Source organism: Xiphophorus hellerii, chromosome 2, assembly GCF_003331165.1.
Source record: "Xiphophorus hellerii strain 12219 chromosome 2, Xiphophorus_hellerii-4.1, whole genome shotgun sequence".
Classification (NCBI taxonomy): Eukaryota; Metazoa; Chordata; class Actinopteri; order Cyprinodontiformes; family Poeciliidae; genus Xiphophorus; species Xiphophorus hellerii.
The window spans coordinates 10,160,940-10,187,657 of record NC_045673.1 but is presented as its reverse complement, the minus strand read 5'-3'; the positions used below and the strand labels follow the sequence as shown (position 1 = coordinate 10,187,657).

General features: G+C 36.3%; 2 protein-coding genes across 3 annotated transcripts; one reads left to right on the top strand and one right to left on the bottom strand.

Moving 5' to 3' along the window:
* Positions 1-55: 55 nt before the first annotated feature.
* idh2 (isocitrate dehydrogenase (NADP(+)) 2) lies at positions 56-14,090 on the bottom strand. Its single transcript, XM_032583215.1, has 11 exons — positions 13,877-14,090; positions 8,211-8,302; positions 7,739-7,904; positions 7,365-7,525; positions 6,654-6,792; positions 5,608-5,749; positions 5,377-5,528; positions 5,171-5,283; positions 4,193-4,290; positions 3,988-4,080; positions 56-451 (listed from the first exon to the last, which is right to left on the bottom strand). The coding sequence occupies exons 1-11, from the start codon at positions 13,992-13,994 to the stop codon at positions 367-369; spliced, it is 1,359 nt and encodes a 452-aa protein (XP_032439106.1). The 5' UTR covers positions 13,995-14,090; the 3' UTR covers positions 56-366.
* Positions 13,302-26,708, top strand: LOC116732754 (retinol dehydrogenase 12-like). Of its 2 annotated transcripts, none has more exons than XM_032583201.1 (7): positions 13,302-13,381; positions 20,033-20,173; positions 20,256-20,447; positions 20,570-20,731; positions 20,841-20,957; positions 22,735-22,939; positions 25,481-26,708. In XM_032583201.1, exons 1-7 carry the CDS (start codon positions 13,342-13,344, stop codon positions 25,584-25,586), a joined length of 963 nt encoding a protein of 320 aa, XP_032439092.1. In that variant the 5' UTR covers positions 13,302-13,341; the 3' UTR covers positions 25,587-26,708. The 2 variants fall into 2 exon arrangements, with proteins under 2 accessions (XP_032439092.1, XP_032439086.1); XM_032583195.1 differs by lacking the exon at positions 13,302-13,381 and adding an exon at positions 17,429-17,653.
* Positions 26,709-26,718: the final 10 nt, after the last annotated feature.

The following is a 26,718-nucleotide window of genomic DNA, read 5'->3' as shown; positions in this document are numbered from 1 at the left end:
TACCATATTTTTGCCTGAGTTTTTAATTAATAAACGCCCACACAAAAGGCTAAACATCGGTCAAACAAGATTTATTGGCAAGCATGTCCGTCAGTCTTCGTTCTTGCTCAAGGCATAACACAGCACGGAATACAGTACACTTTACAAAAATAAAACTTGCACGTAATGGGTCAGGTGTTTATGGGGCCATCAGATGGAAGGACGACTCAGTCATTTAATTTCCTATAATAACTAGTAAATCCTACAGTGTATGCTCTTTCGGGTGAAAAGCAAGTGGATTTGTTGACCTTTCAAGTTAAAAATGAGGTACAAAAACATAAGAGTGACATTGCCACCTCCTGGTTCTTATTGCCCGTTTCAAGTCTTTCACTTGCCGAGGGCTGTATCCAGATTTTTCTTGATGGCGTCGAGGAAGTCTGTAGTATTCACATAGTGCTCATTCAGCTTCACACTGAAAATTAAGCAGAAAGGAAGGAAAAATCAACCAATAACATCCAATATCTACATTAATTGTACAAAATTGTATTAAAATCTGCTTAAACCTGTGCATGGATGAATAGTGTCACAAAAAGTGTGCAGTTTCCCCCCATCCCCATACATGTTTTCAAAAACTAAAATGAAAAACTTGTAGACTAGCTACAATGCATATATACTGTATATTACTGATTAAACACAGATGGGCATTAATAAGTATTCACATACTCCTACTCATTTTCAAATAAGGAAAGGTTGAGTGTAACTTTTGCTCTTATTAGTTTTCTAATATCATATAATCTCAGTTATGGATCTTCACTGATAAGTTTTATGAAAGAACCACCCTGAGAAATTATTTAAGTCTTGATTGCTGATCAGTAGAGATTGGAAAGTGAAAGTCCAATATTATCTCTGATCAGTGAACATGCCATGCAAAACCACTACCAGGTTTGGGTGAAAACACTTCTTTGTTGATGTTGTTAGTGATCAAAAAGACTCATGGCTGGCCATTTTATCAGTGACGTGTTTCCAAATGAAGTTAGCAGTACCACAAAATGCAGAGGAAGCTTCTAGAAAGAAAAATATTTTCTATAGATGTACGTCGGATACTAATGCAGAGTGCCACAAAAGGCATTTGGACCTCGGAAGAGAGCTGGGAACTTAATGTATTGCAGCAATGTTTCTCCATTTATCTTTTTGGAGAGTTTAAAACGATTTACAACGGAACAGGCTGGGTTAGAAAACGTTAGCCTCCTGACAATCTCTCGTTCAATGTAAGGGTCTGCTACTTCTGCAGGGAATACAAACAGAGACTGATTTAGTAATGCAACCACAAACTGCTAACATAAATGAATAAAGGAAGTTTGAAATGTTAAGTTTATAATCATCTTGTCGGAATTTTGAAATATAACTGAAAGTGTAAAAGGATAGAAATTTATTTTATCTAAAATAAGGTGGACTCAGCTGTAGGTAAGCTTGAAACCATTTTGTCAGGAAAAAAGGAATATGAAATACGGCACGCCAACATGTTGAGATTTTTTAAAATGTTTTTGTGCATTTTATTTCAAAAGATATGCCTGTCCAATAAACTGCTAGTAGTACCTCAGAGTATTTCATTGTAAACATTCAGTGCTGCAGACCGAAACAGCTCAGTAAGTATGGGCTCGTATGAAGAATTCATTGTTTTATTTTACCATAATAAAAGTATTTAGAGGTCAGCTGTTAAATTATTCAAAGTAGGGTTTATAATTATGGTGTTTAGTTCTTCAAAATAGGGGATTAGAAATCATCCACAAATATTTCTGACTGGTACATATCTGGTTTCTTTGTTTTATTAATGATGATTTTATTCCCTAACTGTTGTTTTTTTTTTTTTTTTAGGTTTACTGCTTATTACCGCTTATACGTTCATTATTAGAAGCTTTCCAATTTTGTTGAACCCCAATTTTTTTTATTCCACCACCGTCTTTAGTGGTGGAATAAAAATCATTATGTTTGGTGGTGAATTACATGTTTAAAATACAATGCTCAATGAATATGGAGATAAACACATCAATTCAGACAAATGCAGAAAACATATCTTGAATATCAGACTCCTACACAGTTCCTACACAATTTTCCTGCAAACATTCCATTCTTTTCTGAGCTCAAATTTAAGAAATCTCTGTCCCGTTTTCAAGTATAAATATAGGAGTTCAGTACGATTTTATGGCAGGTTCAGCAGTCAGGTTTCAAATATGTAACATACAAAAAAAACAGCCTGAACAAAGGGAAGAAGGGACAGACAGATGGGTCGACACGTGAATGGATGGATGGACAGTTGGATGATGGGTAGAAAGATAATGAACAGATGGATGGATGACTGGATGGGTAGATGAACAGATGGATTGAAGAATAGATGGATGGATTGTTGGGGGATGGATGGATCTTTAAAACAATGTAACAGGAAATGAAGCATGGAAATACAAATCTTTTTTCCATACGTTTCCAATTCTAGAAAATACTGAACACTCTGGAGTCCCTTTCATTTTGTTCTCCAACAGTATTTCCTTATCACAAAAAGATTTTCTAATCACTGCCATAAAAAAATGAGATATCAACATACTGAAAAAAAATAAAATATAACTTCCATCTTCACCTTAAATAAATATTTGCTTTTTAGAATTTATAACACCTTAGCATTCAGTTTTAGCAATCACAGTCTTTTTATTTAAACAATTATTATCTGGGCCTGGGAGTGGGAAAACATCTATCCAGCTTTTCCTTCGGTCTTTCATGCCTTACATTTAAAACAATATACATAGAAAAACAATCTTTTAAAGATTGCCATAAAAACTTTCCATACAAGTCCTGTGTTAACTCATTTCTGCCACATTGTGATAAACCTTTGGGAGAAAAAAAAAAAAGCTTTACAATTTTATGAAAAGAACACACCACCACATAGGAACAGGATTATGATTTGGGTGGACGGAGTTTTCAGTGGTTTTCCACTGGCTTTCCACTGGTAGGGGAGTGTCTCATAAAATAATACACTGAAAGAAAGACAACTGAGATTTAACCTTAATTAGACGAAGAATCAAAAATCCTCAAAGCCAAAATTGATGCCACATCAATTTGTGGACGGTGCCACAAACCTTTACGTAACCTTGTCATAAACTAAAATACAACTGTGCTTATTGTTTTATCTTCACTTTTTTGATTTCTGTTTAGTTACAGACCAGGAATGAGCTGGTTAGCAGTAAATAAAAGTCTGTGCCTACTACAGATGTCTGTCCAGAGCAAGCAGAAATCTTGTATCCATAAATGTTAAACTATTGCCTTTTAATTCTTCAGAGTGACTCTGGAATATAGCAACTATAAACAAACGTTTACATTTTCTCCTCACATTTTCAGAAACCTCTGGGAGTAAGATTTCCAAACATGAATAATTTCTAATCACAAAAAGTTGAGGATATTCAGTTTCCGGAAGAAATTTCAAGATGAACCTGAAATTCTCTGCAACTTATTAAGTTTACAGGTGGACTTAAAATGACCTTCTCTAAATTTTTTAATTGACATGTCCAACTCTGATGTTTCAGTACTTTTTGCATAACTTGTTGTTCTCTAACAAGGAACTTGACAACTAAATTCACAACAGGTGTTTGATCCAGGAATCGATCAATAAATGGATCTCGAGACTGAATAACTCCAGGAAAGAGACGAGTTTATCAACTCCAGTCTCAAAAAGATAATCGCTGTTCATGCTTTTCCTATTGCCTTACTTTTCTGAGAAGTTACTGGTAAATGTTTCAGTCTCAGTATGCAGATTGTTTCCTGAGTAAATCACCATCAGCTTCTCTATAAATGCCTAAACTACGCAAACCCAATGACAGTTAAAAGATTCAGAAAATAGTTTTTACATGAACCGAAAAGAACAAGAAAACCAAAAAAAGTACAGGTTAAAAGTTTAGAGACAACAGTTGGTCCTGTTTTCCCCCCACAGCAAAATTGGATATAAATGTTAATTAAACTTACTTGGAGAGGCCGTGGATGCAGCCCGCGAGGTCCTTGGTCATGATGCCGCTCTCAACAGTCTCAACACACACTCTCTCCAGAGTCTGAGAAAACCTACAAGGAATAATAATAATAATAATAATAATATAACAAAATACACACACATTTGTAAATTCTCAATTTCACCTTAAGGTTAGGTAGTTTCCAGACATATTACAGCTCTCACTTTATGAGGTCAGGGTTGCCGTCGAGTTTTCCTCGATGCTCCAGGCCTCTTGTCCAGGCAAAAATGCTGGCGATGGGGTTGGTGCTGGTCGGCCTCCCCTGATAACAAAATAATCATGTGGAAATCAGCTACTTCATGTCGCAAAAGATCAGAATTTAACTCCATAGTTATTCAAATCAAAAACTCTTTCTATATAATTACATAACACACAGAGAAATACAATCAATTTTTTAAAATATCTTTTAAAGTTTATCACTCAAAATTAAGTTTCTCTGAGAAGTAGAACATAAAATAAGACCAATAAAAAAAGCAGCTAAGTTGCGGCTTACATGACCATCGGAAAAATAGTCTACTTGACAGTCATGAACCCCCTCCAAGAGGAGGATATGCTACAGAAGGTCACTGCTGAACATCAGATTGCTGTATAACCCTATTCATGGAGAACTGAGTCAAAGGAAATGGTGTAGCAACAAAAATGTGCAGAACCAAGAGTGTTATCTACTAGTCTTGACAGGTTGATGTAGTAGTTCATACAAAACGAGGCCTGAGCAAGAACAGAATGTGTATAATATACATTACATTGACATATTTTGCTGTAGCCAGATTTTTCTGTATTAAAAAGTTTTGTGGTTGTGCGTAATATAATTTTCTGTGAAACTGAATTCAGGGTTTTTAGCACCTATAAGCCATATCTATCGAGATAAACTGAAATAAATGCTTGAAATATATTACTCTCTATCTGTAAAAGTTTCTCTTTTTGAATTAATACTTTTTTGTGATAATTTTCCAATTTACCGAGATGCACTCATTTATTTAGGAGGGAATACATGTGCATTTTATTTTCACCACATGATGGCAGTATAGAGTCACAGTGTAAAAGCAGATAATGCAGTTCTGCTGCTCCATTCCCCACACATCTCAGCGGAAATGTTTTCCCAATACAGAGCGGCTGATTGACAAAGACTGATGGCTGCAAACCTTCTGGTGCTCGCGATAGTGTCTGGTCACTGTGCCGTGAGCTGCTTCGGCCTCAATGGTCTTTCCATCAGGGCAGACAAGGACTGATGTCATTAGTCCCAGTGAGCCAAAGCCTGAAAGACAAAGCGAGACCCTTTTTTAGAGCAGCTCTCACATTGGGGAAGCATTTTCAAAAAATAAGCAAGTTTTCTTTTCAAATTTCTCACCCTGTGCAAGAATATCAGACTGAACATCTCCATCATAGTTCTTGCAACCCCAAACAAAAGCTCCCGAAGACTTCAGCACTTGGGCAACCATGTCATCAATAAGCCTGTGCTCATACCAGATCTTCAGCTTATCAAACTCTGGTTTGTAATGTCTGTGGGACATAAAAATAAATATCTGTTTTCCATCCAATGACTTCAAAAGTGCTTCAAAAATAAGTCTTAGACACTCACTTCTCAAAGATATCCTGAAAAATATCTTTAAACCTGCCGTCGTAAGCTTTCAGAATGGTGTTCTTTGTACTCATGTAGAGTGGCCACTTCTTGCCAATGGCATACTGGAAACAGCTGTGTGCAAACCCGGTGATAGACTGGTGAAGAGAGAAAAATAAACAGTTCATGCCTGTTGAAGGTCTTTATCAGCTGTAAAAGGTTTACAACCTTCCCCTTGTTGAGATGAAAGTCATGTGCAATGACCTCTTATGTTGTTAAGTCAAACAGACCAAGCTGATGAAGGCAAACAAACCAGTAGCAAAGTGGGCTGAAAGGTAGCTGGCCTGATTGCCAACGCTGTCCAGAAAATTTTACAAATCACCACGTACTGTTTCTTTAAGTTTATTCGTAGTCGTTCTGAACTACGCAAACCTAATTCAAATGGTGCATCCATTAAAAGGATATTAAATGTATTTCAGTATATTCATGCAGAGCCCTTTATTTTTTTTATTCAAAAAATATCTGTTTATATTAATGAAGAACAAAGATCTAGTTGTTTTAAAGTGAAATAAAAAAAATAGCTGCATGTTGTACAATAAACATATTAAAAGAAATGCAACAGGTCTTCAGGGTAAGAAACTAAGTTTAAGACCAAATTGTTTGAGCTCAGGCATGTAAATCTCCTTGTTGTCATTGTTTTCATAATTTTGGTTGACGTGCCAAAGCCGCTGCATTTAAGTTCCCTTTTCTCACAAGGAAACCTAAAATTCAGGACACTTTATCAGTGGTTTGAGTTGTTTTGATAGTTTGACCTCAAGCCTTGTGATTTTGTACAAGCAAAATACTGCTTCACAGTTTATCTCTGATAAGAGGCAGAAAGCATGTCTGCAGCCTGGCCTGACCGTAAACACCTGATAGAGTCAGATATATAACAAAAATCTGTGCTTGCCAGGGTAACTTTTTAAAGAACAGTGATCACTCAAAAAACTGCACTGCTTTGACAATGAAAAATACAAAGAATCACAAATCATTTGTTATGTATCTCAATAGTCTTTGCTCACCTCAGTCTGTGTTGTACATGCCCATTCCACAACCGCCAGCTGGAAAGTCATAGACCTCCCATTCCTTGTTTGCACTTCCATCAGAAGGTGAGAAGACCATCTTAAATTTGCCAGGCTGATTCACAACAAAGTCTGTTGCTCTGTACTGTGGAAGAAGACAGAACATTACAATACAACCCTGAATTTGTATGTAGTAAATTTTAGTGTTCACATACATTTTCCATTTCCAAATATCATATGCTTGACAATTTTAAAATTTCTAAATTCAGCAGTTTTTTTTGTATATATACACTAAAGTAAATCAGTTTTGTTTTAAAATGTTTCACAATAAGATTTTTCCAATCTGGATTACATTATCCATAATAAATGCAGATTAAAAGCTGACTTTGTTGTCTGTTAATGGTTTATTTTATTTGTAAAAAAAACAAAACCGGCTCATTGGTGCATCTCTAGATTCCAAACAAAGTAAAACTACAGAGATGGGAATTGACCGATTGCACCTTTCATCAGCACTGATTATCGTTTTATCTTGCAGAAATGTACTACTTAATATTGTAGATAAGGAACAAAGCCTTAAAACTACTAACTTCTTTTCCTTCCAAATTACATATCCTGACTTTCACATCTTAAATAAAGAATCTCATACTTTTCCATAACTTTTAACAACGTCAAAAACCCTGAAAATGTGTAACGCTGCCAAGCAGAAGCGAGGCTTACTTGATCACCAAAGGCATGTCTGCCAATAGTGATGGGCTGCGTCCAACCCGGAACCAGCCTGGGAATGTTCTGGCAGATGATTGGCTCACGGAACACAGTGCCCCCCAGGATGTTCCTGATGGTTCCATTCGGACTTTTCCACATTTTCTTCAGGCTAAATTCTGCACATAAAAAAAATAACATGGGTGAGAGAACTATTTCGACTAGATGATATTGCACAGTAAATCAACTAAACAGAATCCACTCCTTTCAAATTTTTGCTGATCAATTTGCAGAGAATGTTCTAATATTTATCACCCACAACTGAAAACGTAACGTGAAAGGTTGTGAAAAAATAAACAAGGAAGATTGGCAGTCAAAGATTTGTGAAAGACCTTCCACTCTGGCTTCGTCAGGTGTGATGGTGGCACATTTAACCGCAACGTTGTATTTCTTGGTAGCAAGGGCGGAGTCGATGGTGACCTGGTCATCAGTCTGGTCGCGGTATGGAAGACCCAGATCATAATACTTCAGGTCTACATCAACATTTGTGAGGATGAGCTACAGAACAGGAAAAATAAAAACAATTAGCACAAAGAACATCTGGAAACCTCTAATTGTATTACTGTATAGAAGACCATTTGCATTTTTTCCTGAGTAAAACAACTTTAACCTGGTATGGTGAACATGACAAGCCAGCTAACTCTCTCACATTCGACTCATGAGCCAACAGCCATCTGTTCTCTCCTCCTCCCCAACATCATGCATAAATAATCCACCACAGAACTATTCCCCAATCAGTCAATCATAGCCTAGACTATCCCGCCTCCGCGTTTACTCCTTCAGAGCTGGATGCCAATTCATCACCTTCTCTTTGATGAACTCCCAGATGATCCTGGTCATCTCATCTCCGTCCATCTCAACCACCGGGTTGGCCACTTTGATGCGTTTGTCGGCATCTGTTGAACACGGGAGAATGGGCGTTTTAGTTCTGTGCCCAAATCAAATGAACATACTAATCAAAATGGACCAAATGAGCATTATATTATGAACCAACAAATAAAATCTCCATAGTATTTATTCAAGGATTTTCCCAGGATCTTAGGAATTAAAGAACCAGTAGTCAGAAATAAATTTTTAAGACATTGTGCCATTTTATTTACTTGTTCACATTCCTCCTGGACCAGCATGACAGAATATCTCTAATCATATCTGTTCTCCGTCAGCTCAGTGTGTGAGAGTCCTGCCAGCAGGACAATTTCAGTGAATCTAAAGTACAGGGGGAGGTGCAAAGGATCAAGTGACTCGGATTTCCCGGCTGAGTTAATGCTCCCCCACCGCCTTTAAAGCCCTCACAGTTTACTGCAAAATAAACATTAAGGTGTCCCGTGTAACCCTTAAAGAAACAGCAGTCTCTTTGAGTCAATCACCAAAATCAATAAAAATGTTTAAAAATAAAATAAAACAAATATATGTGATAAATGTGAGTTTGGTAATACTTTAAACCAACCAAGTATTACAAGTCAAAGAAACATCGTTTCAATTCGGCTTTGGCCCAAACTTAAAACATGACCCGACTCCTGCTGCTTGGTGACTGCGCACCGAAAATATCCTCATAGGATAAACAGCTGCGACCACCGAGTTACACAATAGACTAATGCAGACAAGAAAAAGGAGAAAACCATATAACTGCAGCATAAACTCAACATATAGTTAGTGTTTTGTGCTGGTTAGTCAACTGGATAATGTTTAGGTTCTGCCTCACAGTTTCTAGTCTGAAACTGAAAAAATCTTGGGAAAGACAGTTACATGACGACAGAAACTAACGACAATCTTCTCAGCAAATGTGTTATTTTAGAAAATGTGTCACAGCAGAAAACTACAACAAATTAATTTTTTGGGCTATCAAACCAATCTCTTTCAGCAGACTTGGCTCCAAAGGAATTTAGCTACGACTAATTTTCAGGGTGTGTGGGGGGGTCAGTAAACAGGCTTTTTATTCAGGTAACCTTTAAGAAGATATAATGTTTAATACAAAATAAAGAATACTGACGTAAACAGTGACATGAATAATGAGTACGAGTCACTAGAAAATTCTGAGTAATGATGCTCAGATTAGCATCATTACTGCAAAGTATGTGCCAACATCCTTTCTGCACATACTTTGCAGAAATCTGTTGAAGTCCATTTCTTTAAATCAGATAATGTGTGAGAATATTAACAGTCTGTAAGAGAAACGGTATGCTGTCTATGCTAGCTATACAGACAAAAACTATTTTTGAGTGTGAACATGAAAATAATTCTGAAATATCTGTAAAAATCCTGTCCTGATACCCGTTTGGTTTCTCCCTGCATAGATATCTTTTTCTCAGCAAGTTGTAATCCCTCCTTACCTGAGAAGACCCTGCATCATCGTCCCTGCTGCTGGCCTCTGGTCTAATGTCTCCTCCCTGACTTTACTCTATTGTGACAATGAAGATTTCTTTTAACAAAGCAATAGTGAGCACAGAAATTAAAGAGGATTTAGTTTATTCCTAGGATTATATCACCAGGAAAGGGATGGTACATAGGTAGAGGTGGGATTAGCCAAAATTTTCACTTAGGTAAAAGTAACTGCACTTCAATGCTTTTACTCAAGTAAAAGTCGGTCTGTTTGGAAAAAAAGAGTGCAAATGTTTTTTTGCAGGCTCTGGCTAGTTAGCTGCCATGATTCTAGCACACACAAGCGTGCTACAGGTGTCCCATTGCTAACCCACACAGGTGTAAAACTGACATCATGTGTACGCTTGAGATGCGTTTAAAAATCAGCTAGGAAAAACAAGTTAAGGCATGCCAACTATAGATTACACACTGCTTTTAAAAAGTGTGGAGGACAGATAAGGGAGGACAGGTACCTGTTGCAGTCTGTCCTGGGGGGCCGGATACCTGAATGGGTGGGCCCGGCCCACCCTCTGGCACTGGGACTGACTTTGAGTGCATCACGCATTAGACAAAGAAAGAAGACCTTTGAAGGTTCACCATTGGACCTTTGAGATGGATCTTATTTTCTCCCCCATGCTTGAATTTAATTAGATAGAATAAAACCAAAGTATCTATTTTCACTAGGTAGAAACACCCCTTGCTTTGATCTTTATTGCTTCTGAATCTGAAAGTGCATTTAAAGTGCCACTCTATATCTGCACGTAGCCATATTGAGAATACAGCTCATGATAAAAAGAAATATTAGCAGAATTAAAAACCTTACTAGAGACATAGTATGATGCTTTTTAATATGCATCACACTTTCTTTTCTTTTTAGCTACTCAAAAGAACAGAAGACCTTCTGCCCCAGTGCATTGTGGGGAAGTCTGCACAACCTGCCGTCTAGGATAGTTTCTAAGCAGTCGACTCTAAATCTGCAAAAGCAGAACGCTGGTCGGCCTGCAGAGCGGGGGGGGGGAGGGAACCAATGAAGTGAGCCGGTTATGCAACTACCGACTCTGAAGGACACGCTGAACCAAAGTCATGTGAGCCCACCTGCAACATCATTTGTACAAGCAGCTTTGCAGTTACGAGCTTGTGTGCAGCAAAAAAAAAAAAAACACACACACAAAACAAAATCAGATAAATTAAAAAATATGCATAGATAGTGATAATTAACATTTTATTAAACCAATGCACAAAGTGGGAGATCTTGCATTTTAGTATGTTTAATGAAGTAATATGCATATTTTAAAAATCTATTATTGATGTCATAATTCATTTCTAGTATATAAATATATAAATACCTTTGAATCTTAAACATCCTTAAATATTTCAGCAATTCAATTGGTTTTATGAGGGCTCGCTTTCAAAGTAATTTTTTAAAAATAATGTCACATATGACAGAACTTCAACACAAGTATGTTAGCAAGACCAATAATCCGTCCAAGGTTACAGTACCAGGTTTAAGTATTAAGCAGTCTTAGCCTGAGGCACAAGAAACTTATCACTAATTTTAAAACTCGAGTGTTTAAAGCTGCGTCTTAAGTTCAAGTTGTGCCACACACTTTAAGGACAGGCATTTAAAGATGGGCTCAAACATGCACGACTGTCCATCTGTCCTTCCTGGTTAACTTTCAACACAGATAAGACTGAGCTTTAAAACCCTTTAGTTATAATCCCTATAGTAGGGAGAGCCATCTTACAGCTGACAGGTTAGATGCAGGGAATGGTGCAGCACTAAGGTGAAACTAAGATTTGTTAAAGAACTGCAACTCCAAAACGTGAGAACTCTCAATTTCAACTGAATGGAACATCGGGTCTTATCTTTGCATTGCAGCAAAACCAACAGAAAAAGTTTCTGCTACTTTCAGCTATCTGCCACTGTGTGTTGTGACTAGAAATGGAATGATTACTGGCATCAGTAACAGTGAGATCTTAAAAAGTTGCAGTTTCAAAATCTGTAAAATTTCTATGCCAATTGAAAGTCATTCTATTAAAAGCTTGGTGGGAGAGCCAGGGTGTCCAGCTGTGTATGAATGAGTAAACACCACAGAGGGAATATACATTTTGTTCATTTTGACATTAAGTTACACAGTGAGAACTTCATGCTGGCCCCTGAAAACCTGTTATTAAAAATATACCAATAAAAACACCGTATTTAACTTTTCAGGTGAATATTGGTTTCAGAAAATGTAAAAAGTGGGAAATGGGAATTCTTTAAAAAAAAAATTCAGTTGTTGAAAGGATATCTTCCACCAGCTGATTTGTGGTCTGACAAAGCCAAGTTTTATTCATCTGTAGGTGAGCAGTTTTTTTATGCAACTACATAAAACATATAGTCTGTTAAAGTTTTCAAGTACAGCAAAAATCAACTGATTTAAATGATTTTAATGTGGTCCCCATACTTCTCTAATAAAAAAAGGCTGTCCATGACATGAAATTTGGATTCCATTCTATATTTCACTAAAGCATGTGATTTTATAGTGCGTAGGACAATAGTATTCTTTTCAAATGTACAAATACATACATTTTCAACATATGAAAGAAAAGCTGATGACATCTCCCACTCTGCTGCCTAGTTGAACTCTTATATGTAGAAGGTTTTGTAAATAAATCATTAATGTTACCATATCTTTAATATTACTTCAACAGTCTACAACCCAAGGCATACAAAAACTGGTTATAGTCGCCCTTTCAAACGTCAGTCTTAACGAACTTAAATGACATTCTGCAGAAGAACAGCACATCTAGTTCTTTCACGAGCCTTATTTAAAACTGTTAAATAGTTTTAAATAAACTATTTAAATATGAGGACTAAGTTCTAAATGTCAGGACTAAGTTCTAACTTAAAGTTAAGCAAGTCTACCTTTACAAGTTGTAACTTGCAAAGTTAGAGCTTGAATGAAAGTATCATAATTTAAAGATGAAACCTACATATCTGTTTTTCAAACAAATTGTGGTGTCCAGCAGAAGACATTTAATGCCAAGGGTCTCTTTAAATATTAATCTCTTGTGTAGCTATGACAGTTAGAATGACTGCATGCAGAAATTACTATATAAATCAATCTGGATCCCTGATGTAGGCCTCTTTGCTATCAGTGGTTCTAAAAATGTCACACTTTAATACTTATGGTGAAGATCTAATATAATTCATTAAATGTTGGGAGTGAGGATATTGTGCTGCAGCCTGGATGTGACCCAGAAGAAGACCGCATGTAGGACACCCTGAGCTGCAGCAGCGGCAGCCATTGCTCCCTGTAACAGACTCTCGTATACATCGGCTGACCTTGAGGAAACTTTTCTACAAGTTAAGCTAATGACAAAACCTCCGAGTACGAATTCATCAATTTGTGCTTGAGCAGCTTCTTTAATTGGTTTTGAAGCACATTCCCTCAGTTAGCCCCCTAGAGGAATGCGATAAAGAATTACCGCACAGACAGCTAAAAACGGAACATCCTTATGACTCATCTGTAGTCGTTTTTTTTTTAACACTGTCCGCAAAATTTCCCCGAAAGTAGCCTAAAATGTTTTGATTATGAGCTGCGTGGGATACAAGCAGGATTTGTTGACGGATCGTAAGTAGTTCGCGTGTCATTCATCAAGGTTAGCGCGTAGTCTTTACGTGATCCATCAGTTGCTTCTCATACTTTGAAAGAGAAATACAAAGACAGCTTTCGGTTTACTGCCCTGCCCTTCACCTTTCTCGACCTTTACATCCGCCTCGTCATTTTCAGAACAATCCGCAGCCTGCAAGCTGTTTCAGAGATTTAAACAGGCCTGTGGAGCATCGTTGGCCTTAACCTAAGAGCTCCATTAAAGCTATTTACAGCATCCCAGCTGGCTAACAGCAGCAACACACACGTTAAGCTAGCATGGCTGCGGTTAGCGCGGAGCCGGTGGCTTCAAACGGCTGTCTCATGACGCCCTCCGTCCTGCCTGACATTGCTCTCTCTAGCCACATTTCATTTTAATTACATCAAAAACGCAGCGCTTTATAAGCCTCCAATTTATTCAACAACAAAATTTGATGCTGAGAACGTCCGCCCCCGCCGTTATCTCCATCAACTCACAGTTTCTTTGTTGCAAAGTCTGGCAATTTGCAGCCGGCGCAAGCACTGCGGGGTTTCTGGAGAGAGCCGCGCCGGTCGACCTCGAAAGGGAGCTGAGGACTTTCAAATATCCAGCCATGTCTTTCTTTCCCGGGCCCAAAACACTTCTGCGGTCAACACTCGACGAAACTCAAAGGGAAGAGGGGGCGATGTGCTCCGATGGTCGCTCCAATATAGTTGGAGTCAGCAGGACCGCCCTTCTGGCCCTCCCCGGTGGAACACGCTAAGCGCTACGTCAGAGACGCAACAGACATTCACCAGGACAGAAAAATGTTCTCAGTCGTGTTAATACCTCACTTTGTACAAATCTGCAGAGCTTGGTAGAGTAAATAAAAAAAATTGTACTTCAACATATTTTTACTCAAACAAAAAGTAGAAAGTAGTCCTCAAAAAAATCACGCAAAGAGTAAAGAAAATTATTTGATAAGAAGGCTACTATAAAGTATTGAATAACTAAACTAACATCTGATTTGGTAGTATAAATAAAAAAATATGGTTGTGTGCCAAATTTGGTATTTTAAAGTATATTAAAAAAATAACACAAATAAATAATATAAAATATTAATTAGAACAGCAAATGATTTTTTTATTTAAAATTTGAACCCAATATTTACTGTAGGTACTCTGTGTATATTAGAATTAAGGTACTTTCAGTGACAATATCTACAGTTTACTGTATTATCACTTATCCTCCAAATGACAAGGTAGATTTATCAGATTGACACTTATATTAATCCATGTGGTATAAATGAGAATACTGACTTTGACATTAACTGTCTATGTTTGGTCCATTTTTATTTAAAACATTGTTCTTCATTCAGGGAGGTTACTTCCGATAGGTAAAGTAGCCAGAAATTTTTCTCAAGTAAGAGTAGCATGACTAAGTTATAATACAACTCAAATAAAAGAAAAAAGTATTCCATAGTTCAACTACTCCCAGAAGTCTTTCTCTCTTCTATTTTTTTTTTTTGTTGTTGCAGTGAGAAGATGTAGCTACAGTAGTTACTTTCCACTTCTTCACATCCTTCACCTGGCAATATAAATTTAGATTTTACCAGGCACTCTCCATCCAGTCTGACTGAGACTGAGGTTGCAAAGAGGAAGGGACAAAAAACTCCCTCTTTAGATGGAAGAAGGAAATGATTTGCAGCAGTTGTTTCTACAAATGATTGACTTAGAAGGGAGAATACAAATGCATGTTGCCTGTCTTCAGATATTTCTTTATGATCCTCTCCACTCCCAGAAAATCGTGTATTATTTTTGTTTAAAGTCGTGCACTACTTTGTGTTGATCTACCGCCTAAGTTTCTAATAAATCGCATTGTATAAAAAAAACACACACTTACAATAAGACAAAGCTGCAACACAGCCTATATCTTCCTAGTCCTTTCAGTCGCAAATTTTTGTCTTTCATGTGTACATTTCTCTGTCTTGCTGCACTCATTTTTATTTCATAGTACCTGTTAGTCATTTTGCTTTCTTCCACAGCCTTGACCTCTTAGACTTATAAAAATCTTTTTATGAACACTATAGCTGTTAATCCATAACCCTTTTTCAGTTTACTTCTCTGTCTTTTTTAGCAAACTGTTTGTTAAATAAATAGAAATTACTATCAGGAACACTGTGAAATTTATCTTGATAATAAATCGTCAGTAGAATTCAAGCCGTAAAGTCACATTCCAAAAAGTATCAGCAGAGGGCCCTCTAATTTTAGCAGGGGAAGCTTGCCATAATGGGAGAGTGACTGTGAAGTGAGCAGAGCAATCATATGACAGGTTTGGCTGAGTGCCAGCAGTCGGGTCACCTCTGACGCACTCTGGGAAGAATAGACGTTGTAGTGATTTGAAAAATACAATTAAAATTCAGAGATTTAAATCTGCCTATGTCTGACTGGAGATATCAAAACTTACTGTTTCCTAGTAAAACTGGAAGTGCACAGATTGGCCCTGCATCTTTAATGAGAGACTGTAATGACGAAATAGGGAGGTAGGAGTCAGTGACAATTGCATAATCCTTTATGTTCGACAATAGTCCTTGAAGACTCAATCAGTTAACATGTCTGCGTACACTCCTTTAGATTTTCTCAGATGTCAAAGTATTAACCCCAAGGTCAGGTCACTATGCTTAACCCTCGTCCAGACTCATACCAGAAAACTCCACAGAGCTCTGAAGTTCAGAAGGAGGACATGACTTTTTGATAGGACACAGTGGTATTTTTTTTTTTTCTCACATCAGTATGCACGGTGCAAATGTTTTATTTAAAGTCAGTTGAGGCTTTCAGCAGACGTCGGGTTGAATTTAAGAGTGTAGGCGAATGCTATTATTACTGTTCTTACTGGTGGGTTTCAGCTTTTGTCTCCTAAAACAATCGCAGGAACTAACCCTTTGTACTAATAGGAATTAAGAACATTCTTTCATGCTATGTACCATAATTTCCATAAAAACAAATTCAACATACTGGACTGCTGAGAATAAAATATCTAAATATATATATAGATATATACTATATATTCTAATTGTCTGAAGGTTGGATATGATGCAGATGCTCCATCTGCTGGGGTCCACAGAGAAGCACTGCTAATCTGTTGGTGAGCCTGCACTGACCTCTACTGGCTCAAATTCACAACATTCATTTTAATGTGTGCTGCTCTTGACCTTACTTTGCAAAATGCAATGAAATGATATTGTAAATTGCTGCATGAGATGTAACCCTTTCTATTGATCATGTCACTGTATTTTCTTTTTACTTAATACACCAGTGGGAAAAGCAAAATTTCACTAAACGTTTACAAACAAAGCTTCATAATGTGATGACTGATACTATCTGCTGCTACTATTTATTTATTTATTTTCAGGGATATTTTATTGCTACTATTCATGGAATAGGGTTGCTGAAATATGGTTTTACTAAAAGATCAACGCCCGCTGAAGTTTTTTTATTAACATGTTTAATTTTTTTAGTTTATTTTTTCATATAGTCATTTGCTTAGTGGGGAAAACAACATTGCAAGTTAGTGATTTAATTTGTGAAACAGGCTGTTGGAAGAATAACAGTGTAGCAAAAAGTAATACCTAGACTCTGAAGGTATTGGACTATAACAAAGCAAGAGCAAAGCATACAAAAAATTTAATGTACATAATTGAATGGCATAAATGAATCAGACATCTGCTTCTCTACAGCATACACCTTAACCCTCAGTTACGTTTCAATAACGAATTAACAAATTTTGGATTTCACGTAGTTTGTCCACAAAATTAGACAGTTCTTGTGATATTGTAAACAAACAAATAAAAAAAACTGTATTATTAATATTATTATACATCATACATGGATCAGGCACAATGACCCCTATATATAGACCTAAGTTCGACGATTAAGTCTCAACAACCGATCATCAAAATTATTTAGGACTTTTTAATATCTCCTCATAAAGCTTACACTATCGTTGTTTTTCAGGGGCATTGGGGAGCCAATGAGCTTGAGCTTCCTCTTTATTGTGGCAGTGGGCGGTACTTCCTCTGTGTGTTACGTATCTGTGGGAGGCAGAAGAGCTTTTTTTGGTAACAAGTTGTTTAACCTGCTCTTCTGGTGCTGGTTTGCTGAACAGACTTGAACAGAGTCCGCTATTCCTTTTTCATCCATTGGAGTCCAGCTATAGTAAAGCAATGGAGGCCATCACAGCTACAAGGTCATTTTTGCTAGAGTACCCTAAAACTATTGCTGTGGTCACACTTACAGGTAACGTACTGGCGTCCCGAGTCTTTATTTAAAAAATCGTTTTAAATATATCACTTAGTTATGAATAATATTAAGTCGTGTGCCGCATTTATAATGTTTTAGTAACTTGGCTCTGCCCAAAAAAAATACATTTATTGAAATAAACGAATTCCCGAAGCTTCCAGAGCTTAAAGGGTGAAGCTGTATTCGATTCTTTTAGATATATATTTATTATCTCATGATAATTATCTGATGGATGGAAACATGGCACACAAGGCTAACAAAAAGTTACTAACTGCACTTCGAGGACATCTTTTAACAGTTGGTACGTTCCTTGACAGTCAGCCGGCGCGCGAGTCGGCCAGTGACACGAGCGGTCATTATGGAGTTTTTGTGAACGAGAACAAACACTTTGCCTTAAATGAGAGACCTAGTACAGCAGTATGCTCACTATATGATTAAGTCGTTGACTATAAATGTGCGAAACTTAAACATACATTTCCAGAGATCGCGTGTTTTACACATGTTGATGAGTTAGATACTGACTCAAATGGTATTAAAACAAAATATAGACAAATCTGTGTATGCTTATATCATTAATACGGTTGGAGTTTATTTTTCCTGCATTCGGTGTCGTATTTCTACAATGTAAATTCTAACTTTAATCTCCGCCCACATAGTACACTGCTCTGTGTACCGGCTGGAAAATGGTGCGTACTTAGTCAGACCTGTCTGAGAAGTTGTTTAGGATTTTGTTTCTTGCAGTTTTGTAATTGGCTTATTACTCGAGCAAGAGGATACTGAGGCATTTTACATAAATAATTTCTGTAATCACTAATGTTGGGCAATACAGTAGGCTAGTTGCTTACCATACTTTCATTGTTTATAAATGTGTACATGATCTTTTCAATGTGTCGTTTCACGATGGTGGAATGTCCCACTGAGCAAAACGGGTCTCCACGACTGTCTTCAAAAACTCTTAAAAACCCAGCTCTTCAGAGAGCATCTCCTACCCTGGCATCTACCCTTCACATACCTTCTCTACTGCAATGTCTCTTTCTACACATCTCTCTGGGCTTTTACTCTATTTCTACACTGTCACTCCTGTCATTAGTTTTCTTATTATCTGCATTTTTATATCTTCATTTGTGTAGTGCAGTTCTTGTCTGCCACATACTGAAACATAAACATTACCAGCAAGGCTTAGCCCTAAAAACTGTTAAAGTTGTGGACCTTAATGTAGTTTAGTATCTACTACTTCTGTTTTTCTCACTAACTAGAGATGAGACAAGAATAATTTTACTACAAAATGTATCCAGGAGGAAAATTCTAAATATTTAAAAAAATCCTGGACACTAAAAAAATATATAATAATACCAACTCACTCTTTAAAACAGCAGTTCAGACAGCTTGCTCTTGGCTAGTTTTCCTTGAAAATGCAAGCTGACTTATTTTTCTTAGTCAAAGAAATTGCCCCAAGTCATTTGAATTTAACCAAGAGCTCAAAATGCAAAATAATACATTTTCTTATGAAAAGGTGGAACAAGACTTCGATGAAATACAGGTTTGTTATGTTCATATACTTTGCAAGAAAGATACACAACATTTTTTCTTCACTCTCTGACATTAAATCAGTCTAAGTTGCTCTTGTTTTAGGTTAGTTATGATTACCTAAAATATTTTTTATTCACAAAGTGCCATCTAGGTTTAAATTAAGAACTTTAATTCAGAAATAATTTGGGGTATAATTTAGGGTCACTCTCTGTTTGGATGAAACAATAAATTTCTGGGGATGTTTTTATTATTATCACTTTTTAAATATTTTCTTTAACAAGCCAGTTGCTTGTTAATATTGCTGCCACCCTTATATTTCTCAGTTACTATTTTCTTTTCAGGCTTTAACATTTCCACTTTTTTCCTCTAAATGTAACAATAGTCATTATGGTCAGAGTGTTCAGTTTTTTCATCAGATCAGAGGACTTGTTTTCATAACTAAGATATTTGCTCCAGTGTGCATTTGTAAACTGTAATCTATCTTTGCTTTCGGGGAAATGGCTTGTTCTTTTTTGAGCTGCCTTTGAGCCCATGACAGTACAAGCCTCATTTCACTGCAGATGATGGCACTTACCAGTTTCACTTAGTATCTTATCTTGCGTTTTCTTTTGTTTTGCGGTCGACATCCACATTTTGCATCATGCTTTTCAAAGATAATCATGACACCTTCAGGTGTCTGGAAATTGCATTAGAAACTTACCATTATATGGCATCATCATCTGGGTTTTCAAAAAAAAAATGGTTTAGTAATCTTAATTATGTACAGATCTAATTTTGAAGGAAGTACTAAGAGAAGGAATAGTTTTTAGATTTATTTTGGTAACTATCTGGACATTTTTTCTATAGGAGTGGGCTTGTTTGGATTAAAAAAATGGATGGCCGGGGGTGTGTGTCGCAGCAAAGCCCGCTTAGATGGAAAGACTGTCCTGATCACCGGAGCCAACACTGGAATCGGCAAAGAGACCGCCGTTGACCTGGCCAGAAGAGGTTAATATTTTACCTTGGTGTTAAATATTGTGAGAAATACACAGTTCTGTTTAATATTACGGCTTGTGCCTTTGTGTAACAGGTGCGAAGGTAATCCTGGCCTGCAGAGACATGGGCAGAGCTAACAATGCTGCAGAGGAAGTTAAAAAGAAGAGTGGAAATAACAATGTTGTTGTCAAAAAGTTGGACTTGGCTTCCCTGCAGTCGGTGCGTCTGTTTGCAAAAGACATTTCAGCAAGTGAAACGCGTCTGGATGTTCTCATCAATAATGCAGGTGGCTAATGGTTGATCAGGTTGACCCCTGATCAACCTGACTCTTGATCAGGGGTGTTGCGTGTTCAACAGCTGTCAGACATTTCTGTGGTTAAGTAAATAAACCAATGTTCTTATCTTTAGGGGTTATGTGCTGCCCACAATGGAAAACTGAAGATGGGTTTGATATGCAGTTTGGTGTGAATCATCTTGGCCATTTCCTTCTAACAAACTGCCTCTTGGATCTCCTAAAGCAGTCAGCACCAAGCCGCATTGTCAATGTTTCCAGTTTAGCACATGAAAGAGGTGAAGTTATTTTCTCCTATTTGCTATGCTGTGAAATCTTTCAATGGTTCTTTTATGTTTTACATCTTTGCAGTTCTTTAAATAAGAATGTCCTGTCTTTATTTCACAGGTCAAATCAACTTTGATGATATAAATCAAGAGAAAAACTATAATCCTTGGAGAAGCTACTCTCAAAGTAAACTCGCCAATGTCCTCTTTACAAGGGAGCTGAGTAAAAGGTTACAAGGTACAAAGCTCTTTATCAACTTACTTTAATGTATTTTCAGATTATTATTCCAACATACAGATGTCAACATGTATTGTAAAGATGGTTTAAAAGCTATAAAATAAATTCCTATTTGCTGTAATATCGTTCACTATAAATCCAAATTTTATTTTTCCTATTAAGTAGCAAAACATGCTCCATTATTATTATTATCATTTACTTAGCAGCCACTGTATTGTCAGTTTTTTCAATAAAAAATATAAACAAAAACTGCTAAACTGCATTTCAAATGAGACCTACAATGTTCCCATGGAACTTATAGTCGTCCCATTTTCATTTGTCAATGTCTCTTCCGTTTTTGTTATTTGTGAACTTTGAAGAGAGTTCACAAATAAAACACATAAAAAAAGAAAACAAAAAAGGAAAAGGACTCAACGGCGGCAAATTCACACCACAGAAAGCGAGATTTAAAAAATCTAATGAATTAATGAAAATGAAAAAAAGTGAAAACTCTTGGTATTGATGATACATTTTTAGACAAACTGAGGGGAGAGAGAGAATGCAATTGACAGAAGGCAAATACATCAGCACACCACATAGACAGCCCCGCCTATAAAAGATAATCAGTAAGACAACGTTAATCAAATAAATATTTTTGCCTTTGCTTTTACCATTTATTTTGCTGTGTAAAGTTCCAACTAAAACCCTGGATTTAACTGCGGAGGAAACAGCAGTAGCTGTGGGTACATTAGTAGTAGCAGGGGACACAGAAGCAGTAGTACAGTTACGGGAGAGGTGGAGGAAGTGCTGGCATTTGGATTAAAAGTCCATGGATCTAGCTTGTGATAATTTAACAGAATTTACGCTGTAAAACTTAACAATATTTGCATTAACAGCTGTTAAATAAATAAAACCCGAGAGACACATTCCAACTATTAACCACATCACAAAGAGCAATAGCAGTCAGAGCACCTTGTCTCTTAACTTAAAATCTATAAAGGATTCCAAAGAGGATGTGGATGTTTTCAGTTGTGCCTCAGAACATAAACTGTTTAAAACTGTGGAACATTGAAGGATTTACTCCATTTTTCTTCACAGATGGCTGTAAACAAACATCAGTGATTTGAAATGTGTTTTATTACATTCATGGTAGCAGAAAATGAACTGTAGTTTTTTAAACTGATTTGATTTACTTATAATGAATAAAAAAATAACCAAATGTGAAAAGTTTATCCCTCCATAAAGTTCCATATAAATGTTTTAACTTGTTAATCAGTTTTTACATGGGTACAGATAATACAGTGGAAAAAGTGGGGAGTCAATAATGGCCCCAGGACAATAGCCTGGTTTCTGGAAGAGCTTTCTGTACTTCATTTTCACCTTTATTTGTAAAAAAAAATTTTTTTAAAGTTATATCATTCAGCCGTCTATAGCCACCCTCCAACTTAAGAAGATAGACACAACACACCTATGTTGTGCTTAAAGCTTTTAGGCCCTCCAGTTTTGAACATTAAGAGAAATTGGCCTCTGTATGTATCATATTATAATCGTACACCAGGGAAGTCATGTAATACTAACTTTAAAAAAATAAATAACAAATATTTCATTAACATTTATTTTATTGAACCTATTTGTGGTCCCTTATATCACCAAAATTTTGTTTTGTTCCCCCTCTGAATAGTTCGTTACGGGTGTGAGGTACAAAATATATAATTTAAGATTGATTTGAAGTTTTTTTCAGGCTTCTTTACAAGGATAAATACATTGAGGTCATCATGTTTTACATGTCTTTATTTAGGTACTGGAGTAACAACGTACAGCCTCCACCCTGGAGTTATTCGCACTGAGCTTGGCCGACACTTCTGGCCCACCATACCCCTGTGGAAGAAAGTGTTATACAAACCATTCAGCGCCTTCATTAAGAATCCCACAGAGGGCGCACAAACCACTATCTACTGTGCAGTGGAGAAAAGCCTGGAAAATGAGAGTGGATTGTACTACAGGTCAGTCACTCATCATCTTTAATTCAACTTTCAGTATCAATATTGCAGCATCTAATTTAATGGAGCTTTATCAAATGTGAATTAAACACAGCATCAGAACCAAACTGAATTTGCTGACTGACTGATCTTATTTTATGCTATTGGTGTTTTTTGTGTGTCATCTTAAAAGTAAGCACGATCTAGATTATTAGGATCTAACATTAAAAATTTGATCTGGATATGTGTTTTTATGTTATACTTGTACATTTTCTAGTAATTGTTTATGTATTAAATGGTATTTTCTTGGATCGAAAACCCTAATTGGGAGCATAGACTAGTTCATTTTGTTGAAAAAATAAATCTAAAATGAGAATAAAATAGCTAAATATGTGATTTTTAGAAATGGTTGCTACAACTTTGCATCTGCACGTTATTTCACAAAATATCTCCTTGTTGCTGTCTTTTATTTTATGTTTAGTAGCATATTAAATTGATTGAAAATTCAATAAAACCTCAAATAAATTCACTAAGATCTCTAAAAAAGCACTTGCTTTAGAATTTGATCGGTTCTAATGTTTTCAGTCTGCCTAATGTCCTGATCAGCAGTGCTTTTAATCAAGCACAGCAAACAGCAACAATAACCTTCATTAAGAATTAGGAGCCTTGTCATGATGAATTTCACTCAGCATTCATGTTGCTTTTAACTCTGTTTTGCTCTCTGCTGACTCCCAAGGGATATTTGCGCCTTTTCAGGTTGCTGCTTTATGATCACCATCAAATGTGGTGACATTGTCTGTCATCCAAGCGGTGCTTTCTAGGCCAGGTACAAAGGGTGCAGCAGAGCTTTCTTAGCACAAAATAACTGCTTGCTGAGTTGATGAGAGCAAAGCTGTGGGCTGGAAAACCAAAGCAATTATCTGCAACGCATTTAAAGAACATGTAAAGGTGAAGCACATTACAGAGGTGGCTGATAAGTACCTATGAGAAAAGCTCTTTCACAATATGCAGATACTGTAGAAGTAGGTGCATCAACATCAATGTAAAGAAAAAAAGACTAAGTAAAGAAGATACAATTTTTTAAAGTGATTTCTCAATTTTTTGCCTTTCTAAGGTGTTGTGGGAAAAAAAAAACTATTTCACCAAGCACTGTCAGGTGAAATCACTCTATCAGGTTTATTCTATCCTGATTGTGCACAATACAGAGAGCTTGTAGGACAATCAATAATGAAGCAGGTCTGGGTGAAAAGCTCTGCCAGGCAGAAACAATACATGAGTTTTATACCAAGAATAAGGAATTCAAAACAAGTGGCGAGACAGTCTGGTTCTGATGAACTTCTGAACTTCCAACCTTGTACATGTAACTCAAATAGTTCTTTTGGTGAGAGTTCACAAGCATTTAATATAATACGATCAGGAGATGTTAACTTGTAGTAATTTTTCACCACAATTTCCCTCCTTTTAATTATAAGTAAATATGTAATATTTACTATTAATCACATGTCAAATTTTATTCCATCCCCACTAATCATATAAAAGGAAATTTCTACAGTTTCTTATGGTGAGAAGTGAAAAATTATCCCATACATTTTAAGACATTACATATTCATTCAGTCATTGAAACATTATTCTGTACTGAAGCAAGTATTGAAAACAAAAACATATATGCAAGATATGAAAAACTTACCGGCATTCATCCCTTTATTGTTGTCACTTGTTAGGTAGGAAAACTTATCCTGCAACCTCTCCTTGCCAGGGAAACGGTCCTCTATATGTTTTGTCATCTTTAAGGAAACTTCAAAAGGAGAAATTTGAAATAATGTATTTGGAAATAAAGTACCAGAGGAATACCGAAACCGTTTTCTAAGTAATATTTCTAATTGCTTAAATAAGTAATTATTTTAATCCCAGATTCTTCCCTGCAAAATAAGTGCATGTAGTTCCATCCTTAGACCTCCCTAATACATGATATTTATGAATTATTTCATTTTATGTTGCTTATGTTAATGAAAATTTACATTTTACACTAATTTTAAAAATACTTAAGCAATGCAATAAAATGTAATAACATATAATATAATAACCACTATTTCTACTATAAAATAGGCATTTGTTTTTATTAGTTAAACCTAACACTCTTGCAGTTCATTAATGACTGTTTAGTAATTAAGTATTTGTCTCCATCTTTCTCTTTGCAAATTTAAAAGGGCCCCAACTCCTCATTAACTTGTTTTGATCCCCACTGTCTATAAATCTAATAAACTCAATGATCTTCTTAATGGAGTAAACACAAAGAAAATATTGACTGGATCTTAGATTGTGAGGAAAGAAAGAACTGTCCCCTGCAGACAATGATATATTTACTTATTAAATTTACAATGTCTCTTTACCAAGAGGTGGCTGAATAACCATCATTATCTTGGACAAATATCTCTTTATTACCCTGTAAATTACTGCTTGGTTGCCAGTTATTTTCGTTTATTGCCGAATGATTAACTTACTCGTGCGTACTTGTGTGAATCAAGTCATGTGTTTAACATCCAATTCCTTCCCTGATTACTGCAGCGACTGTGCCCGTAAAGCTACCGCCCCTCAGGGACGTGATGATGAAGTTGCCAAGAAGCTGTGGGATCTGAGCGCCTCCATGGTGGGTCTGACACAGTCAGAGTGACGCACATGATGGTGGCGATGGCTGTCGTCGTTTTCACGGCACCAAACTCATCGCAAAGCCACCCCAATAATGAATCAGGCAGTCTTTCTGGGGAGCAACAGCGTGACTTTTAACAAATAAGTTAGCAAGCAAAACACAGGAATTCACGTTTGATAGACATTTATTTAGAATGTACAACAAACTACTTGCAAAAATACTATCTATTCAGCTATGTTGTATTTTCTCTGTTTAAAAAGTAGCACTGCTTCACAGATAAGTTACATGGAAGCTGCACGATCCTTAAATTGTCATTAAATGACATTTCACCAGTGTCTGCGTGGACTGGGAATTTATATATTATCCGCTTTTACATGAAAAAAACATTTAAGACATGACCTTTTATTAGACTTTCTTTTTTTAACACTGCTAAGGTTGACATTTTTTATGAGCATTAAAATGTTGTCAAACATCATAGCCTATTGTCTTGCCTTTAAGGCATAATATTGATTAATATCATGTTCACTCATTCTTTGTCTTTGTTTTGCTTTATGTCAAATGAATAATGTAGACATTGCTAAAGGGTAGTTCAATATTTTTGAAGTGAGATTCTGCTGAGCAGTAAATATCTTTACTACATCTTTATAAAGTCAAAATTCGTCCTAAGTCAACTAAGCCGTGATCCATAATGTCACAAACAACACAAACGTTAGCCGTAAGTGTTTCACACAGGAAGATAATTTGTGGCACACAACCTCCAGCTTTGATTTATTATTTATTATTTTTTTGTAAATTAACTTTAGCATGTTTGTAAACAACTGCCCAGTGCAAACTTAATGACAGCTTAAAAGTTGATCAAATATAACTGGCATAAAATTACTTTGACATTTTATCGATTTGAGTTCTTTTATTACACCTGCTTTGATCTTGGCTTCTCTTGAAATTACCATTTAACTTCACCCTCAGGAATCTAATAATCTCTATTTGTACTTAATAAAGACAAAGAGAATGATCATCTTCGAGTAAGAAAATAATTACTATCCCATTAACAGAATATCACTTCAAAAATTCAATAGGACTATCCTTATAAATTCATGAACATAAATGAATTGCCTTCATATAATAAATATATCTGTTCATTTGTCATTTTTTGTTT

Bases quoted from the DNA above. Each gene is read 5' to 3' on its own strand.
- idh2 (XM_032583215.1), bottom strand. From the start codon at position 13,994: ATGGCTGGATATTTGAAAGTCCTCAGCTCCCTTTCGAGGTCGACCGGC. The intron at 8,303-13,876 runs GTGAGTTGATGG...CGTGTTCAACAG, and splicing joins GACTTTGCAACAAAGAAACT to ATGCCGACAAACGCATCAAA. The intron at 5,529-5,607 runs GTGAGTGTCTAA...TATGTCCCACAG, and splicing joins TTTCAGGATATCTTTGAGAA to ACATTACAAACCAGAGTTTG.
- LOC116732754 (XM_032583195.1), top strand. From the start codon at position 17,581: ATGGAGGCCATCACAGCTACAAGGTCATTTTTGCTAGAGTACCCTAAA. The intron at 20,174-20,255 runs GTTAATATTTTA...TTTGTGTAACAG, and splicing joins CGTTGACCTGGCCAGAAGAG to GTGCGAAGGTAATCCTGGCC. The intron at 22,940-25,480 runs GTCAGTCACTCA...TGATTACTGCAG, and splicing joins GAGAGTGGATTGTACTACAG to CGACTGTGCCCGTAAAGCTA.